The sequence below is a fragment of the Parasteatoda tepidariorum genome, chromosome 6 (genome assembly GCF_043381705.1).
Source record: "Parasteatoda tepidariorum isolate YZ-2023 chromosome 6, CAS_Ptep_4.0, whole genome shotgun sequence".
Taxonomy (NCBI): domain Eukaryota; kingdom Metazoa; phylum Arthropoda; class Arachnida; order Araneae; family Theridiidae; genus Parasteatoda; species Parasteatoda tepidariorum.
Window position 1 is genome coordinate 82,126,849 of NC_092209.1, and position 19,441 is coordinate 82,146,289.

The 19,441-nt window shown below is 30.8% G+C and overlaps 1 protein-coding gene across 8 annotated transcripts in view; it reads left to right on the forward strand.

Moving 5' to 3' along the window:
* Positions 1 to 11,653: 11,653 nt before the first annotated feature.
* Positions 11,654 to 19,441, forward strand: part of LOC107449987 (coiled-coil domain-containing protein 148-like) — a 42,387-nt gene continuing 34,599 nt past the window's right edge. For 5 of the 8 annotated variants that reach the window (XR_011636890.1, XR_011636889.1, XM_071181652.1 and 2 more), the window contains exon 1: positions 11,655 to 11,810. Coding sequence is in view for 5 of the 8 variants with exons in the window: in XM_071181652.1 (XP_071037753.1) it covers positions 11,785 to 11,810 (26 nt within the window). In the remaining 3 variants the exon portion in view is untranslated. Of the gene's footprint in view, positions 11,811 to 11,906; positions 11,973 to 19,441 lie in introns of those variants that run through there. The other 3 variants (XM_071181647.1, XM_071181649.1, XM_071181648.1) reach the window with 2 other exon arrangements.

Sequence of the window (19,441 nt, forward strand, 5' to 3'; positions counted from 1 at the left end):
TAATAATTTAGATTTTATATAGAATCTTGTAGTGCGTCTAATAATTTGGCCTAATTAATATAATATACTAATATAATACCTGATATAATAAATATTCTATATTTATATAGAATATTGTCTAATTTATCCAATCGTCAATTATATATCGCCTAATTTAACCAACTGATACACGAACGTAAACAAGGGCAAACCGGTTTCAGTCGCGTGAAAACAATAAATCTGTATAGTATCACCTAATAATTTAGATTTTATATAGAATCTTGTAGTGCGTCTAATAATTTGGCCTAATTAATATAATATACTAATATAATACCTGATATAATAAATATTCTATATTTATATAGAATATTGTCTAATTTATCCAATCGTCAATTATATATCGCCTAATTTAACCAACTGATACACGAACGTAAACAAGGGCAAACCGGTTTCAGTCGCGTGAAAACAATAAATCTGTATAGTATCACCTAATAATTTAGATTTTATATAGAATCTTGTAGTGCGTCTAATAATTTGGCCTAATTAATATAATATACTAATATAATACCTGATATAATAAATATTCTATATTTATATAGAATATTGTCTAATTTATCCAATCGTCAATTATATATCGCCTAATTTAACCAACTGATACACGAACGTAAACAAGTGCAAACCGGTTTCAGTCTCGTAAGTTGTATAGTATCACCTGATAATTACGATATTACATGGACTCTTATAATGAGTCTAATAATTTGACCAGGAGCTGTATATAGTTATATTTATTGACTAGGCTTCACAAAAAATGTTTCTCTGCATAAAGCAGATTTTTTTTTTTCATCACGAAAGTTGAAATATAGGCTTAAAATGCAGATATTAAAAAGAATGCTATTTGCTTACGCATGTGTTCTTCAATATTAGTATTATTATTAATAATTTTATTAATGAAGGTGATTTAATACTAATACATAATAAATCATTGTATTCCCCTTATTCCTCCTTCTGGTAGTTTCAACTATATTTTGACAATGATTTACAAGATGGAATCAAGTTAACAAATGTTACATTCCAGCAAAATGGTATTTAATACTTTTAGTGGTAGATACCCCACACATTACTTCCAGAATTTTATTTGTGACAGAATTCGATTTCCTCCCACTAGTTCAGTGTTTCCCAAAGTGTGGTACGCGTACCCCCAGGGGTACGAGGACAGTTTAGCGGGGGCACGCGTTCTTATGCGAAATATCTTGCAACAAACGAAAATTTTATTTAAAAACAAAGCTAGCCATGAAAATTTACAATTGCGTATTTTTCTATTGGCTAATTTTCACAGAGTTAACAGTTAATAACTAGTGGTGTCAACAGCCAGTTGTAATTTTTAACTTTTGGGCACGTTTTTTATAATAAAAAATACATTCATTTTTTTATTAGTGGTACACAGCATTACAAAAAATTTAGAAAGGGTACACAAAAGTAATAAGTTTGGGAAACCCTGCACTAGTTGATTAATGCAATTTATTTATTTATTTCCCCCTCATTTTTATTCTTTCTTTATATTATTTATTGTCCGGAAGATTGTAGTTAATTAACCGGATTTTTGAGCGCTATTTAATGAGTAAATCAACTGTTTAATGTGCACCATCCATCGATTTGGTGATTTCATATCACGTCCGGGTCACCAATGTGGGGATATAATTATCGACTCGATCAACCTTCATATATCGAAAGGTACCTCAAGTTGGAATCAATGTTAACATGTCTTACATACTAGTGATTTGGTGTTTAATATTTGTAGTGGTAGTTACGCCGCAATCCAATGTCTAAATATTTCCCTTGTGATTCTATTAAAATTTATTTACTTAACGTAGATAATCTTGGTTCGTAATCATTTTGCAAAATAACATAATTAAACTATTTGCAATTTGGATTAAGGTGTCGAATCTGGAGCCCTGTAGTTTGACCTAATTTTTATTCAGTTTTATCACTGTAATTCGCTCCAAAAAAATTATTATTGTAAAGCGATTAGTATGTTTAAAGGCAAATTTAAATAAGTTTATTTTAAAATGTAGCGCAATAATATAGCATCATAGAATTACGTTATTTAATAAAGTAACAACTCTTATAGTTTTAATATCTTTATTTGGAAAACAATCAACGTAATAATAGAATGAGAAAAATAAAAAATTACAGGTACCTTTAAGTTAAGGATAGAATATTTTATAGGAAATTTATATTTTATAGGAAATTTATATTTCATAGTAGAATTTATATTTTAAAGGAAAACGATATCTTTATGACTTTTATTAATTTTATGCTGATGAGAACCAAAAAAACATGAAAATTAATGTGGGAAAACCTGGATTATTAATTTCCGGCTAGTAAAAAAGCACCAAAAACAATGTGAAACTTTGCTGTAGTCCAAACATATAACGCATATGCAGCTTTAATTAGGGATGGAAGGCCACCTCAGATTTTGTCTATAACAATAATGACGCACTTTCAAAATGGGGATACTCTCTGTAAATGGTGGAATTTCTGTAAATTTTTTATCATTAGCTATTAAAGAAACGACGTATTTTATTTTATAACAGTCGTTGAACAGCCGACCCAAATTTTGGGTTTACGACTACTAATGTTCAGCTCCGTAACCTTGTAATTTTGAACCCTAACTAGAAGACAAGGGAACTCCTGGATCAAGTATAGTGAAAAAAACTATCTTCATGGAGGACTTTTTGATGGAACATTTGCGTTACACGGATAGGAAAACCACGAGACCCTCCCAGTGTCTCATGGCAAAGGGACTCTTACCCATGATCCATCTACCACTGAGGTTATTTCACGTCAGCACTGTGGTCGGTGCAAGCCGGATGCGGATTCGTATCGACTAGCCTTTGCTGGAATTCGAACCCGGTTCACCTAATTGGAAGGTGAACACTCTATCCTCTGACCCATCGCAGATCAGAAATGACGTATTAAAGAAATGGCGAACATTTGATGTTTTGTGCACTCTATTTTAAGCAATATGTCACTTGAGGTAATAAACATCACCTGCTCGCTTCGCTCTCCAACCTCCACTATTACTTAGCAATTATTTTGGTTTCTTGAAGATTGTGAAGACAGTAAAAATATCATATAATATTCTATTTTTATCAATGTAATAGGGGGTTAAGCTTTCTGCTCGGTGACGCTTGCCAACCCCGATGATTGCTTCGCAATAATTAATGTTTCTTGGCGTAAAATAGTTGAAATTATTCAACTAAAGATATATATGTACTTAAACAAACACCTGTGCCGCCACTTGCCACGTCCAAATATTCCTATTATGATACTATTAAGGTTCATTTGTGAACATAAATCATTTTTTTAAGTAATCAATTTTTGAAATAACATTTGCAATTAAAAGTATATTGTTATAAGAAAGTTGGTTAGTTCATAAGTGTAATTTAATGTTTTTGCTTACGAAACGGGCGGATGTATTTTAAATACAATTTTTTGCATTCATCACTTTGTGCATGAAACCGAAAGTTAGATTCTAAATCCTTTATCGAATCTCTTTAACCGTAATTCATAATAGTATGTTAATGCAATTTGCTCCAAAGAACAATAATTGTAAAACGGTTTATAAGATCATACACCGATATAAATAGCTATATCTTAAAATGTAATTACATTATTCTAATAATAATAAAAACAATCGTCCTAATTTTTTTAATTTAGAAAACAAACAAAATCAAAAACGTAATAATAACAGTACAATAAATTTTAGCCTTTAAATTAGGGAAACAAAAACGTTTATAGTAAAACAATAACTTTATGACATATCAATTTTATGTTCATGACAACCAAACCATTTCGAAGATTAATGTGGGAAAACTGGATCCTACCATGTGATTATCCGGCCAATGAAAAAGTATTGACAACAATGGAAAACTGCGACACCATAATTAGATTTTTATGTGCAGTGAGATGTTGTTTTTAATAATATAGCATTAATAAAATACTAGTGGGATCGCTAACGCTCGCCAACCCCCAAAAACTGCTACGCAATCTTATATGGCTTGCTTCGCAAACCAAGCTCGCTTCGCTCGCTACTAACTTAGGTATATAGCAAATGCACAAAATTCTAAGAATTCAAAACAATCATTCAAATCCATGTAAAAAAAAATTTTTTTTTAAAAATTATATCTTTTTAGTAAATACTAAGTCATTAAAATAAATTTGAATTCAAATAGATGACATGTAATTCGTTAAACCTGTTAGAAATGTGCTATAGTATAAAATCTTAAGATAAAATTTCTAAAACTGATATCTCTTTAAAAAGGTTAAAATTTTGGCTATAATTAAGTCTATTAAAAATTGAAATAAGTGAATTGCGGTGGAAAAAGCTGCATAAACAAATAAATTCGAGTAAAAAAAATTAATTCGCGATATAAATCAAAAATCGTCAAATAAATTCGTGAAAAAAAGCTCTTTCGACAAAATACTAAAATAGAGGTCTATAGCCAAAGACAGTCTAGACCAGGGTTCGCCAAACTTTTTTGGTTATCGACCCCTATATAATTTTTCGAAATCTCCATCGACCCCCGCAAAAGTAATTTTCTGTTAATTAAAATAAAACTCTATTAGATACTGTGTTTGTACATTTATTTTATGATTTTAAACATTTATTAAAGTAATAGTACATTGTGTAACAATAGTTTTATGAAAAATATATTAATATTGAAATTTAAATACCTTATTATTAAATAATAAGTAATTATGCATAAGTAGATATAATAAGTAAAGTAACTAAAGATTTACTGCTTCTTGATCAATGAGATGGGTGTGCCTGGTGTTTTTTTGCAAGGTTCGCTATATTGGGTTCAAAATTGGTCAATTTTAATTTTCGTCAAAATTGGTCAATTTTGTAATTTTCGTAAAAAAATACAAAGTGTGCTATAGTTTTGTCGCGGGCTGTACTAATCCATATTATTAATGCTTACCTTCTTTTTTGTGCATTGATAATTAAAATTGATATCTAAACCAAACGAATGGTTTTATCGAAACAATAACTAATTATCCAAAACTATAAAAGTTTTAATAATGACACTGCAAATATTCAACACAGTTTGCAAAGATAGCTGAAACTGCGTATGATATTTGCATTTGTAACGTCAATGCTCGTCACACGTGACATTTGGACAAGCGCATGTATGCATATGACTTATAAACTCCGCTGAGTTCGTGCCACTGCGCGGTGGTACGTACATACTTGTTTCACCCCAATAAATATACGTTTATTAATTTATGTTTTATAAAGAAACTGATATTGAGTCAATTATAAAAAAAATTCACAAATTTTACATACTTAATTAGGTATGTGTGATTTGCGTATTGAGAACTGTTGCTTTTTTCAACCCACAATTGACCCTTCCGATTCGGATCGACCCCTATTCGCCCCCTGTCTCAGATCGACCCCTGCTTTCGTTAAATAGACCCTTGGGGGTCTATATAGACCACTTTGGCGACCTCTGGTCTAGACACTTCTGCCTAGCTTATGCTCTCTCTGGTAATTTCAGTTTCCTTTTTTAAAAGCGCTATAAGTTGAGCTTTCTCAGCTAGATTTGGTATGTGACATTTTTAGCGGCAATCATTGGTCGATTTTCTAGCGTTGCCATTCGGGGAGTTGAATGAGGCTTTTTTTTGTCGCCGTGTAAGAGAAATATATATATAGATTTTTTAAATCAAGTCTTAAAGATAAACTAATAGTAAAATATTTACCCTCATTTTATAATATATTTTTTGTACTATTGGGAAGTCCATATTACATTGAATTTATTAACAGATTATAGATCAGATTTACATGATAGATTCCATTTAAAATTTGATGTCACCGAGTGCAAAGGAGACCACAAGAGCGGTATTTTGAGGAGAGCTTTCTCACATTTATACCTTAAATTGATGGTTTACCTTACATTGATTACATTCCTGATCTTACATTGATGACTTATTTAAATCAAATTTTAAAGATTAATTAACAGTAAAGTATTTACTCCCATTTTATAATATATTTTTTGTACTATTGGATAGCCTATATCACGTTGACTTTTATAAAAAAATTATAAATTAGATTTACATGATAGATTTTATTGAAATTTGATGTCACCGAGTGCAAAAAAGACCACAAGAGCTGTATTTTGAGAAGGTCCTTGCTACATTGATGCCAGCCTGCAAGGACATCTTAAAAATTCAGTGCATTATTTGTAAAGCTCCTGAAAAGGCCATGCATCTTTTTCCAATCACCTGGCGTTGGGACAATCGTTTGAGCTCTGCAGTAACCATTAGCCTCTCTCCCAGACAGAAAAATAATGTTTATTTTCTCTCAGCAAAAAGTTTTTACTGTAAACCTAGAAAGCTTTGTTATGCGGTTTACGCGAAACTTTACCTTTACCTCTAACCTTAAAACGAGATCTGTGACTCTATGCTGTGACTCTGTCAGATCTATGCACAGTACCCAAATCCTAAACCTTCTATATTAAAACCTTAAATTGATGTTGACTTAGGATTTTCAAGCGTGAAAAAATCCTTTAATAAAGCTAGTCTCAGGTTGAAAATAATCTTAAATCTGGGTAATTATTAGGTTTCTTTTCGCAAAGTCTTGTCTGCTCAACTGAAATCCACCTTGTCTTGAAATTTGATCCAATTGCAATTTGATCCTATCGTGCGATAGGATCAATGCAATTTGATCCTATCGCTGACGTCAACTAAAACGTCATTATGGACATCAGTGACCATTTTATCTAAGTGACAATACATTTTAAAAAAGCTTTTAGGATGAAAGGTTTGAAATTGCAATATTTTTGCTTTATTTAAAAAAAAGGTTTTTAGTACAAGCATTTTCATGACAATAAAAAAAAAATAATTCCATCACATGGTTGCCGTAAGGTTACATGCCTTCAGGGCTGTGCATGCCGAAGAAGATAATCTTGCGAAGGCAAGGCAGTTTGACAATAATCCAACCTTTCTGGATAAATTAGGTGTCTTCGTGTATCATCAACGTCGATTGTCATATAGCAAAACATCTCTTTCAACATATCTTGCACAATCAGTTTAGTAGATCTATCAGCCAATACACAAAAGTATCACTGAGATGTTTTCCAAATGTCCCTCTGGAGAAATCATCAAGAAGTTCCAAATTTATTGTCTTTGGTTAACATCCTTCATTATTAAATTCTAGAAGTAAATCAGAAATCGCTCTATAATCAATTCACTCTTCCATGCGTGTTTAATGCCTGCAGTCAGTGTAGTTTCATTTAATTTCTTTTAATTTTTTAACACTATCGAAAAGAATCGCACCAGCTTATGCTTTTTTTTATTTTTAAAGAAGCTTCTATTTTTTTATTCTTTTAGTTACAGTAATAAAATGTATATATAAAGGAGCAGCTTGAATTTCTTTAAATGCAAACAAATTTTCGATTCCTCACCAGGGTTTATAAGTATTTTTATCGGGAAGCTCAACTAACTCATTATTAAGTATTTACCATTATAAGTATGGATTTCAGTGTCCATATATATTGTTATAATGATCAGTATATAAGCTTTAGAAGATAGACATTAATTGAATCAGTATGTGTTTATGACTAGAACAATTTTGTCAATTCTGAAGTAATCCACCTACGTTAATAACATGATTGATGCGAATAGAAAGCTTCTTTTTTACTTCTGACAGAGATAACTTCAAATAAAAGTATGTTTTCTCATAAATTCCTTAACACTTTTTGAAATATTCGTTCCCCCTCACAGGTTCTTTGTACTAAGCAATTTGCATCCAGATTCTTAAACATAAAGATTGAAATGCACAGAATTTGATGTGATATACCTTACATAATTTAATCTATCATGCTTTTATCTATTATGTTATTACTATTCTTAAAAAAATCAAAAATTTTTATGGTTTTCCATTGATGGATCAATATAATCTTGATAGTGGTTATCAATAATTCTATCATGAACCATTATATTTTTGATGGCCCAACATAAGAACAGCAACTTGTTTTGTTGACATATTCTTACTGAACCAACAGGAATTATTATAAAACAAATCATGGAAATGCACTGTTGTACCATCGTGAAATTTCATCATAGCTTCTTAGAAATCAAATGTTGGAAGGCTCATGAACCACCCTCTCCCCAATGTAGGAATTCGGATTGATTTATGAGGAGCCAACATTAAAAACCCAAATTGTTTTGATGGTATATTCCATAGTACAAAAATTCCCATTAAACCATCATGCAAACGTAAAGTTGGGACCATCACGGATCATCATGGATTTTATTAGTGCATGAGAAACAAATTTCTCCTGGCGGTTAACCATCATAATATTTTAGCATAGTTCGAACCCGGTTCATTAGAAGGTGAACGCTCTATCTCTTGAGCCATCACGTCTCTAAATCGGCTAATTAATTCATTCAGGGGATACTACAAAACCATATATTTCTAAATAAACGTATCTGTTTTTCAACTAGTTTATGTTATTTTCGCTTCTTGCGCGTTACGTTCAATCTCGCGATCTTTTTACGCGAATTAATTTGCTTTTTGCACAATTCCATATAAAAAATACTTGTAATAATTATTTATTATTATTTTTTAATTATAGTCATAGGCATATCGAATTTTAAGGTATAAAAATGTTTACACCTTTTTAAAGTATTAATTTTAAGTGGCAAAATACCGAATTTCTACGAAATCGGATGGATAGTTCCAGAGAAATCAAAAGATTCTTGAGAGTTTTTAAAAATGCAATTTTTTAATATCTGGTACATTATCTGCTCAAAGGTAGAGGGTTAGGTAAGAATGAACTCGGAGCCCCAGAATATTACAAACCTAATCTAGATAAAATTCCAAAATCTAACAAAGTGCAGGCTTCTTCTGTAACTTTTTTTATTATTCTTGAATTTTTTTTACTATTATTTTTTAGTATTTTTTTACTATATATATTAGAATTTTTCCATATTTTTTTAATTATTTTTTTATTATTCTTGTTGCCCTCGTGGAAACAATGAATGGGAGATCTTCTTGGTAACAGTCCCTCAGTGGACTTATCGTTAAGACACGGTTCCCAGCAGATCACCGAAGTCAAGCATCATTGGCTGCGGTTAGTGATCGGGTGGGTGACCACTTGGATCAGTCTGCGTAGGGACCGAGGGTGTGCGGTATTGGTCCTCGTTAAACTGTGCTACCGTAAAGTGCTCGACTTCGCGTGAAGGTCGTCGGGCTACCGAAGCGGGGGTGCCATCCCCTCTGCAGAGGATCAAAATTGCGATGGCATGTCTTCGGATCATCCTCAGAGATGTTTCCCAGACCGTCGCCAATAGCCCATTGTGCAGCTCTAGTGCGACGTAAATGAACTACAACAATCTTAGTAACAAGCAATATAAAAAAATATTTTTAAAGTCAATTCCTACTGTGGTCAACCGAGAAAAATTTTAATTTAATAACTTTTTATAAAATAATAATTTTTTTTTCATCCATATAAAACTAAAATTAATTAATTAAATATAATTAATTAAATATTTAAATGTACGCAATAAACTATTTTTTTGCTCAAATAGAGCTATAAGTTAGAAATTATCACTGATCTTATTTTTAAAATATGTGAAAAACTGAATCGCTTAAAGTAAAATTTAAAACAATGACCAACACTTGACCGTCAGAAAATTCTATTTCGTTTTTCGCTCATCCCTATTTGATTAATGAATTAATATTTGGAACAAACTGTATTAACATCAAGCATCATCAACTGCAAGTTCAAAAAAAATGAGTTTGAACTTGAGTGAGTGAATAAAAAGTATTTTATTAACGATTGAAAATNGTGGAGCTATGAGTTAGAAATTATCACTGATGTTATTTTTAAAATATGTGAAAAACTGAATCGCTTAAAGTAAAATTTAAAACAATGACTAGCACTTAACCGTCAGAAAATTCTATTTCATTTTTCGCTCTTCAATTAATGAATTAATATCTGGAAAAAACTGTATTAACATCAAGCATCATCAACTACAAGTTCAAAAAAAAAATGAATTTGAACTGGAGTGAATGAATAAAAAGTATTTTATTAACGATTGAAAATTTGAACAAGATATAGGGAGAGCGCGAACTAATAGTAGGAATTGAAAAATGGGAGAGGAAACTATAATCAAGAAATGATTGCTTCAACATTTTCAGGGCGATCTTAATAGTATGCAGGTCCCCCGGGCATAGAAATGTTTTGGGCCATATAACATGTCATACTGTTTAAAATAGAACTAAAAAACTTCACATATACAAAATAAAGCATTTTTAAGGTAAGCAATAATTGTAAGAAATTCAAACACGTTTTGATTATCCAAAAAAACTCAATTCACATAAACACTTCAGTGGAACGTAAAAAAATAAACTTTGGTTGCCTTTTTGAGTTTTTCTAGTGATAAACTATTCAAATTATTGTTATTTGCATGATAATTAATCACTATTTGTAGAAAGAAAAGGAAAATGCACACTTTATACAATAAAATATATTTATATGGTGTTTGCTACATTTTAGATTTTCAAATCTTTTCAAACTTTCCATGACTAATTCCAAGGAAGTTACTAATTCTCAACGAAGTTACTAATTTCTCCGACAAAAACACAACAATTAATTAAAAAAAAGTATTATAATAGCATAAATTGCATGTAATATAATAACTTAATAAGATAATAACATAATAAGATAGGTATAACCAAAACTGTTGTAGTCTACATCTTCATATTTATGGATTTTAAATTTAAAGAAAGAGTTGAAGCAATTAAATAGCTAAAAAAATACAAAAGCGAAAAAAAAATTTTTTTTTCTTATGTAGAATTATAATATTCTGAAGATACTTTTCTTGTTCATCTGCAAGGAAAGAAGTACTAGTAATTTTTCTGTTCTCATTTCAGAATAAGAAAAATTCATCAATGAATGGCTTTAGCTAGAATTTTAAATTGATTAAATAAATAAATAATAAATAAATAAATAAAATTCTGAAATCACAGAAGTTTAAAAGATAATTCGCTCTAAAAATGATGTAAAAATTTTTGAAACAACGCCATTCACAATTTTGAAACAATTCATTTTTTGAAACACCATAAATTTTAAAGAACTTAATAAAAAAATTTCATATTTTAATAAAATATGACTGTGAGTGGGGTTTTTGTTACAAATTTAGAATATTCCGAACATCAAAACACTGTGAAATGGGGGGAAGGGGGGAAGAAAAATTCCATTTTAAAAATTAGATTTTTCGGTGACCTAAATCCATGATTTTCCATGATTAAAAAAAAAAAAAAACTTTTTTAAATCAAGACATTTCATAATAAATTTTGTTCAATACCAAAATCCATGATTTTTCATGATTTTCCAGATGTGCAGATACCCTATATATATTTTTTAAAATATATAAAGCAAATTTGTTCATTCTTGTTTTTTTTTATATACAATTTATAAAAAATAAGATTCTCAAGGGCTTTCGGGTACTGCGGTGTGTGCCCATGCGTAAAGATTGCACTGAACATTGGTAAGAAATGTATGAGAAAAACCTTGGCGAACCTTTCTTAATTATTAGTAATACTCTCTCTGTCCCTTTTAATATTTCTTAAGTTCTTTTTTCTTTACCCGCTGACCCACTTCTGCCCGTCATCTCCTGGGTAACAGTTGCTGTGTTTTGGACCGTTGCTAGGTGTTGCTGCTTCTTAAGTGAATAACCCTGTTTGTGTTTAAGAATTCAGGATGTCTCCTCGAACACCAGTAGCCCACTACTGCAATGAAAGAGGAGAAAGCCGAAACAATGTGAGTTTGGCTTGCCTTTTGTCTTGTTTTTCTTTTATTTCACTTGTTTGTTTGCGATTGTGATAGTTGCATTTTTTTTATTTTATTTATTTGTCTGATTATGTTGTTTAGTCAGCATTTATATTGCCGGTGAGCAGTAATATCCATTAAATATCTCTCTGGGTTCGTAATCTTGTTTTCCTTTTAAACAGTTTAATCGCATATTTATGGTGGTAAAAATATAGCAAAACTATTAGTTAAATATATATTTTTTTTAAAAGGAAGATGTTAGTTGGTTTATTTAGTTTTGTTTTAAAATTAAAATAAAACGGTGAAAAATCTGTTGCGTTTATTTAAACTATTTCGATATATTATTTTAGTACTATAAACTATTATATTACTTGAATAGTTTTCTAATTATTTATATTTTATGGATGACATAGAGAATGTCGTTATATTTGTTGACTCCATCTCGGCAATCCAAGCTGTAACATCTGTTGATTTTTCAGACTCTTTTGGAATTAAGAGTTGTAAAGAGAATTTTGGGCTACTTTTGTTCTTAAAAAAGAATATTGTGTCACAGTGCATTCCTTCTCATTGTACTATCTATGGAAACGAGATGGTAGATCTGCTAGCTAAAAAAGGAACTGTTATTTTACAGAGCTCCCAAAGAGAATTTCTTTACTGTTCCGCAAGTAGAATAATTAAAAACACGATAAATAAGAGTTATGAAAATAATTTAAATGAACAAACTGGTGACAAGGTCTGGAGGGAGACTCTAAATAAGATCCCTGGTCACCCGAGACGCAAGGCGGTTGCTGCCTTTAGGTTGGAAACCTGACACGACTGCCTTGCCGCTCACCTCCATGTAGACCTAAGATCTTTCCCGATCCAAACTGTGTCTTGTGCGGGGATGAATGCTGAGCATCTGCGGATTTACCTTACAGTTACTGGCAACATCAATGACAGATACGGGAATGCTAGGGAACAGTTGCAGGCACTGCTAACTAACTGATTTTCTGTTTACATTTCTATTATTGATATTCTATTCAATGTTTTTTTGTTCTACTTGCTTTTGTATTTCGAATGTTTTAATGTTTTTATTTTTTTTAATTTGTTGTTATTCCTTATGGGTCTGTGCTGAGTGTTTTTTTCACTCCAGCGAATAATGTACACATCAAGTGCCGCTGGGATAAAAAAAAATTTAAATATATATATATATATGACAGTATATAAACGTAAAAAGCGCGTATTTTCCTTATCGGTAACGATTTTTAAAATCAATTATTTTATTAAAATTTTTTTAGACTTATGAATAAAAATTCCCGTTTATAAACATCCGTTATAATGCTTGTTTGCTTAAAAACGGAGATTTAGTTTTTTCTTTTTTATAAGACTAGGGTTTAGGCAATCACTTCCTAGTCCTAGGAAGTTCATCCTAGTTTCAGTTCTAGGAGGTGATGATTAGGCCTGCAAGCCATGACTAGGAGGCGCCCCTCCTAGCTGGCTTCCCTCAACTAACCCCATGGTTTTATGACAGTATAACCATGTTGTTTGTTTGTTTTCGAAAAAGAATATTTTTTTGAAATAGTGAAGTGGTCTAGGGAGAAAAATGCTCACTGTGATAAAAAAGATAAAATTTTATCCTTTTTATTAAACGGTATGAACACGATTTTAAGAGATTGGAGCATTTTCATTTCTCCTCAGAAAGTGCGGGGAAGAGAAAGATGAACTTGATGAAGCATTGTATCCAATGTATTTTTCGTTTAAGATTTAATAGTTTTCATGTAAAACTAGTACAGTTTTGTCTTTTACGTCCGTCACCTGACATTGTCATAAGGAAAGATAAAATCCTATAAAATCGAAATTAAGTAAACAAAACTAATAGTTTCGAAGCTATAAAGATTTTATGCGTGAATGGAGTGTAAATCAAATATTATAATTTATCTATGCAAAATGTCCAACTGTTCTTTATAGACTCCGACACCATTCGACTGAGAGAGATGAAATTTGGCATGGTGATAATTCGAAGCACGGGGATGGTCACTGTCGACTTTTGAACATTATACTATGAACCGTGCTAGCAATATGAGCGAAGAACGAAATTTTTTTTGATTCGTTTAGTCTTAGCCATTGTTTTAAATTAAACTATAGATGATTCTATTTCATTAAATACCAACTGAATTCGCACGGGGTGTATTAAAAATAAGTAAAGAGTCAATAAATTAGCACTTACAAACACTACGAAATCATGTTCAAAGAAAATACCAAAAACTGGTTGCATCAATATGGATGTGCTTAATGAACTGTTTCTGCCTTTACTTTAATCTTAAAACAACTAATCACATCAGTTTTTAGTATACGTGTATGATTTTTATTTCAAATTACGCAGTGGTAAATAAAATAAAGCAACGAATTATTAGTCCCCCTCTCTAAAAAATTGGTAATAAAATAATTCGTATACCTTTTATTTTCGATCTGAAAATGTCACTTACCTGGTTCTTCTGCTAAGTTTTTCAATTCGTATAGCTAAAATAATGTTTTTATTTAATATTATATGCTGCAATATTCGGTGGTTTTACTTCATTGAAGTAAGCAAAGCTCGTTTTTTTTGTGGTTCATACCATTGGAATAAAGATAAAATACATCTTGGCATGATGTTATTGCTCGCGGCCAATTCATGATAGTCAAATTTTACCACGATATCCCTATCACATTACTAAGAAGAGAGGCCGAAAAACATTTATTTCCAAAGTATCGGTTTTAAAACTGCTTAGTATTAGTGCAGTTTTAATAATCTCCAAATATATCAATGTAATATTTCATACCTAAATTTGTATATTTGGTATTTATTACATAACTCTTCAACATTTGAGTTTTATGAGAAATACATCTGGCAGCCGATTTCTTTTTTTAAAAAAAGTAAAAAATAGAATTCTTATTGGAACTTGATAAGGATTTTAGAACATGTCCATTTCTCTATCTGATCTTTAATTTATACTGTTAAAACATTTCTAAATAGTAGTAGAAAAAGTTCTTTATTTCTAATTCATTAAAATATTACTTCACTAACTTAGCTACTCCTTGAAAAAATATTTTCTGAAACTACGGAAAATCCGTTGTAGAATTCTTAATAAAACTGCACCATTTAATCATAATACCAGTATTACGGTCACATTATATTAAGCGTCATTTGTGAATGACAACTTTCTACGGTTTTCCTAAACGAATTCCCCAATAACCTATTCTCCATTAACTTTGCTTTTAAGCGCATAAGTTATTTTATTCTATTTTAATTCATTCATATTATTAATATTAATTGAGCATTAGTGTCAATAATAATATGCAGATTTTTTAAGGGTAGCCAAAACGAATAAATATCTTTTCTCCATTACTTACCCTTTTTAGTACATAAGCTTTTACTTTTAATTTCATTTAATACATATTAAAAACATTAATTTAGCATCATTGTCGTCAATTATAGCACGATGATTTCTTACGGTTCTTCTAGACAAATAAATACCTCTACTCCTTTACTTTTGGTTTCCAGTATAAGGATTATTTTTTTTAATTTCATATATCACCTAATTTAATTGAGCATCATTGGCGTTAAAAATGATAGGCGTAACTGAGCATCATAGTCGTCGATTTTTTACGTTTCTCCTAAATAAATTAATACCACTTTCCCATTAATTTTGCTTTTGAATACATAAATATTTTTTTTCTGTTCCATTACAGTTGATTTTAAATAAGCATTTTTAAACACGTTTAAAATGACAAATATAAATAAAAATATAAAAAAGCCTGTGTTACCGGACAACTTCAAAAGTATGAATTTGGGTCACGTAGGCGACGTTTGCTACCACGCAATATTGTTCATTTAATTTATCTGAAATTGTGAATGTAAAATAATTAAATATTTAAATTCGCGCAGTAAAATATTTTTTGATCAAATAGAGCTATAATCTAGCAATTATCACTGATGTTATCTTAAAAATATGTGAAAAATTGAATCGTTAAATTTAAAACAATGATCAATCAGAAAATTCCATTTCGTTTTTTGCTCATCTTGCTTAAACGGTTTGTCTTAGAATGCTCTAATATTGACTGTGACCTTCCTTGTGCTTCGAACTATCTCTATGCCAAATTTCATTGTTTTCGATGGGACGGTTAATGAGTTAATAAAAAATCATACACATGTAAATTCGTGTAGTAAGTAGTAAGTATGGATCAGAAGGTGAATTAACTTATCAATAATCACGAATTCACATAACAAACAAACTTAACAAGTTTTATTATTAAATATAACAGATGTGTAAAAAATGGCAAGAAAAAGAACGATAATGTTTTTCTTATATAAAAAGCAAGCGCGTGGCTAGATAATGATTGCACGCGACAACTGGTAAACGGTTTCAGCGCAGTGAAAGTATTTAACGATAGGTGGCGGTCGCCACACACAGACAAACAGAGATTTATTTTTATATATATAGATTTAAAAAAAGGTAAAATCAGTGACGTTTATTAGCTTATAGCTCTATTTCATTAAAAAAAAATAGAGTTTATAAGTAAGTAATTAAAGAGTTTAGAGCACGTAATATTTAATCATTTTTTTTCCGGCTATTGAAATGAAAAATTAAGTCAATACGAAAAAGCAAAATTCATGGGAGAAATTTCACTATTTCGTTCGTATGAAATTGCCTTACTATTATTGACGACAATAACGCTTTTGGTAATAAGTCCTTATTGAAACAAAAAATTAGTTATGTTCTGAAAAACAAAATTGAGATATAGTACTAATTCATTTAAGCGGAAATTGAAAAATTAGCATACTATTTTTCACGCCATTGATGCTTAAATTATTTTGGAAATAGGTACAAAGTGAAATAAAAAATAAGCTATGTTCGAAAAACCGAAACTAATGACGAAATGGTACTTGAAGTAATTCAAGTTGGATGTATTTCCGATGATTACAGTAATTTTCACACGTGAAAAAACTACACAAAGGAAAATCATATGTACATTAAGTTTCAAACTAAATTATTGATAACCAAAAATGTCCAAATCGGATTTTTATCGATTCCCCCGGAGGCTGTTTGTCCCGCCATTTTTACGTTAATCCAATTCCAATCTGCTTCAATTCTCCGTCAGTTAGGGTAAAGCCCTGGATGCGTAAATTAAGTATCGACACGCCGCCATTTTGGTGACCGCAACTCTCTCATGAAGCAAATCTCGATGTAGAAACACGGAGTTTCTATTCTTAAATGCCAATTTTCATTGATCAGTTCTTTCATATTCTTGAAGATAACATAAATATTTACTATTTATTCCTTAATTTTTTTCTCTCTCGAAATTATATGTTTTATTTTCATTATATTCAGTGAAAATAATACCTTATAAGTTAAAACTTTCCCTTTTCGTCTTTCATAATTCGCTATAACTTTTTTTTTCCTAACTCTGAAATTATTTGCATCCGGTTTCTTTATGAGATTCAAAGAAAGAGTGGTTTAATTTGGGGATATAAATCATTATGAACATTACTATCAGTGAAGAAAAAGCTTTTTTTCCCCCGACAGTTCAAATATTTTTCTTCTTAATCAATACCAATTGTTGTTTGGTTTTTTATGAAAAAAAAATAGCTTTTAAGTATAATTAGTTGAATTTAAAATGACATCTTAATTAACATTTTAGATTCAGATAACAAAATCGAAAAATATTTCAAAATTGATGGTTAATTTTTAAAATACTAAGTTAACATATATAAACAGTTGATTATTTGCACTTGGTGACTTTTCATAGGCGAATTGATCACCTACGCCGGCGAAATGGAAAAGTACCTATAAAACGTATTATAATAAACTAGTGGGCTGCGCCCCCTGCTCGCTAACGCTCGCCAACCTCCTGACCACCTAACCGAAACATCTGCTTCTGCACCCCAGCTCCCAAGGTCAAGAAAACTGAGATGGACACAGTAGACCTTGGCCCTCTATGGGCTGTCGTGCCACTGAGTTGAGAGAGAGAGAGAATAATGTTATAATAAATCTTTAAAGGAGAAAATACTTGCCGTAATCCTTAGTCTATTGAAATAGACGCATCATTCTTTTATAAAATAAACCAAAGCAAATAAAAATTTTCATTATAGACATTTCTTAAATACTAAAAAGGCGAAATTCCATATAAGCAAACAAAATAAGGAGCAGTTACAAATATAACAAGACAATTATTTTTTTAGCTTATCTTAATATGAAATATATCGTACTTAGTATCGTTTGGAGTCCATTAATCTCTACCAATTTTATGCAGCCTTACTTTTCGTTGTTCTTTATTGCGATTTTCAACAGGTAAGCCATATTATTTAAAGCCTAATTTTGACTTATTAGAACACATAAATGCGCAACAACCTGCTATTATTAATTTAAAAATATGAAACAAATAAAGTAAAAAGAAAAGTAGAAATAGAAATAACAGATCGAGTGTAATGAAACTTCACCGTTTAAACCTTTGAGAAGGTATTAGGGTAATGTAAATCTTTCCTCTAAGGTTTAAACCAGTCAATAAAATGGCGACTATTTAACCATGTGATCGGCGGCAACCAATCAAAATCGAAAGCGACAGAAAAGTCGCAAGGAAAAGAGTGACCTTACTTTACTAAGTAATCTAGGGCATGAGGTTAGGGAAGAAGCATTTAATTTTCCTTTTTGTAGGTATTAAATCATATACGAGACTCGAGTTGGCACGGTACTAATTCATTTGGGAGAAACGTAAAAAATCGCCATGCTATTATTATCGCCAATGATGCCTAATTAATTTTGGTAATAGGCACAACTGGTATTATAGTAATTGCTGCAGTCTTAATAACTACCAAATACACTAATACAGAAATTAGGTATCCTATTAGTATATTTTTATGCCGATATAAACTGCATCAGTGCTGTACAGTTTTATTATAAGTACTGGAGAGAAATAGTCTTTTACGGTCCCTCTAAAATGACAAGTGCCGGAGAAAATAAATTGATTGTTGTAAATTTTGGCTATCGTGAGTTGGCCTCGAGCTACGGCATTATGCCAAACGTATACTGACTACAGTTAATCTTCATTTTAATGGGATGAACTACTAAAAAAGTGTTTTTCTTATACTAATAACGTAACACAACCTGAAGAGCAACAAACAATAACAACTAAAAAAAATGGGAATTATTTCAGTTGTATTATTTATTTTGGTACATAACTTAAAGTTTTGTGCATGATTTCGTTCAGCTCTGATTTATTGATAACTAGGAGGCTCCGCCCCCTGCTCGCTAACGCTCGCCAACCCCCGAGAATTGCTACGCAATCCTATGTGGTTCACGCCGTGAACCATGGCTCGCTGCGCTCGCTCGCCAATGAACACAATGTTCTAGCACAAAGACATAATATATTATCATCAAAGACATAGTATTTTATCATCAAAGACATAGTATTGTACTTATGTAGAAGAATTCTACCAATGTTCTTATTGGCTTTTAAAAAAGTATATTAGCTATTTAGATTGTACATGGTGAAAAAATCAAAACATTAGCTAAATAAGAAACATATTAGCAAAATAAATTATCAAATATTGCTTCACTAATATTCTGCATTTTAAAGCGTGAAAATTCAATGCATAAATAAACGCG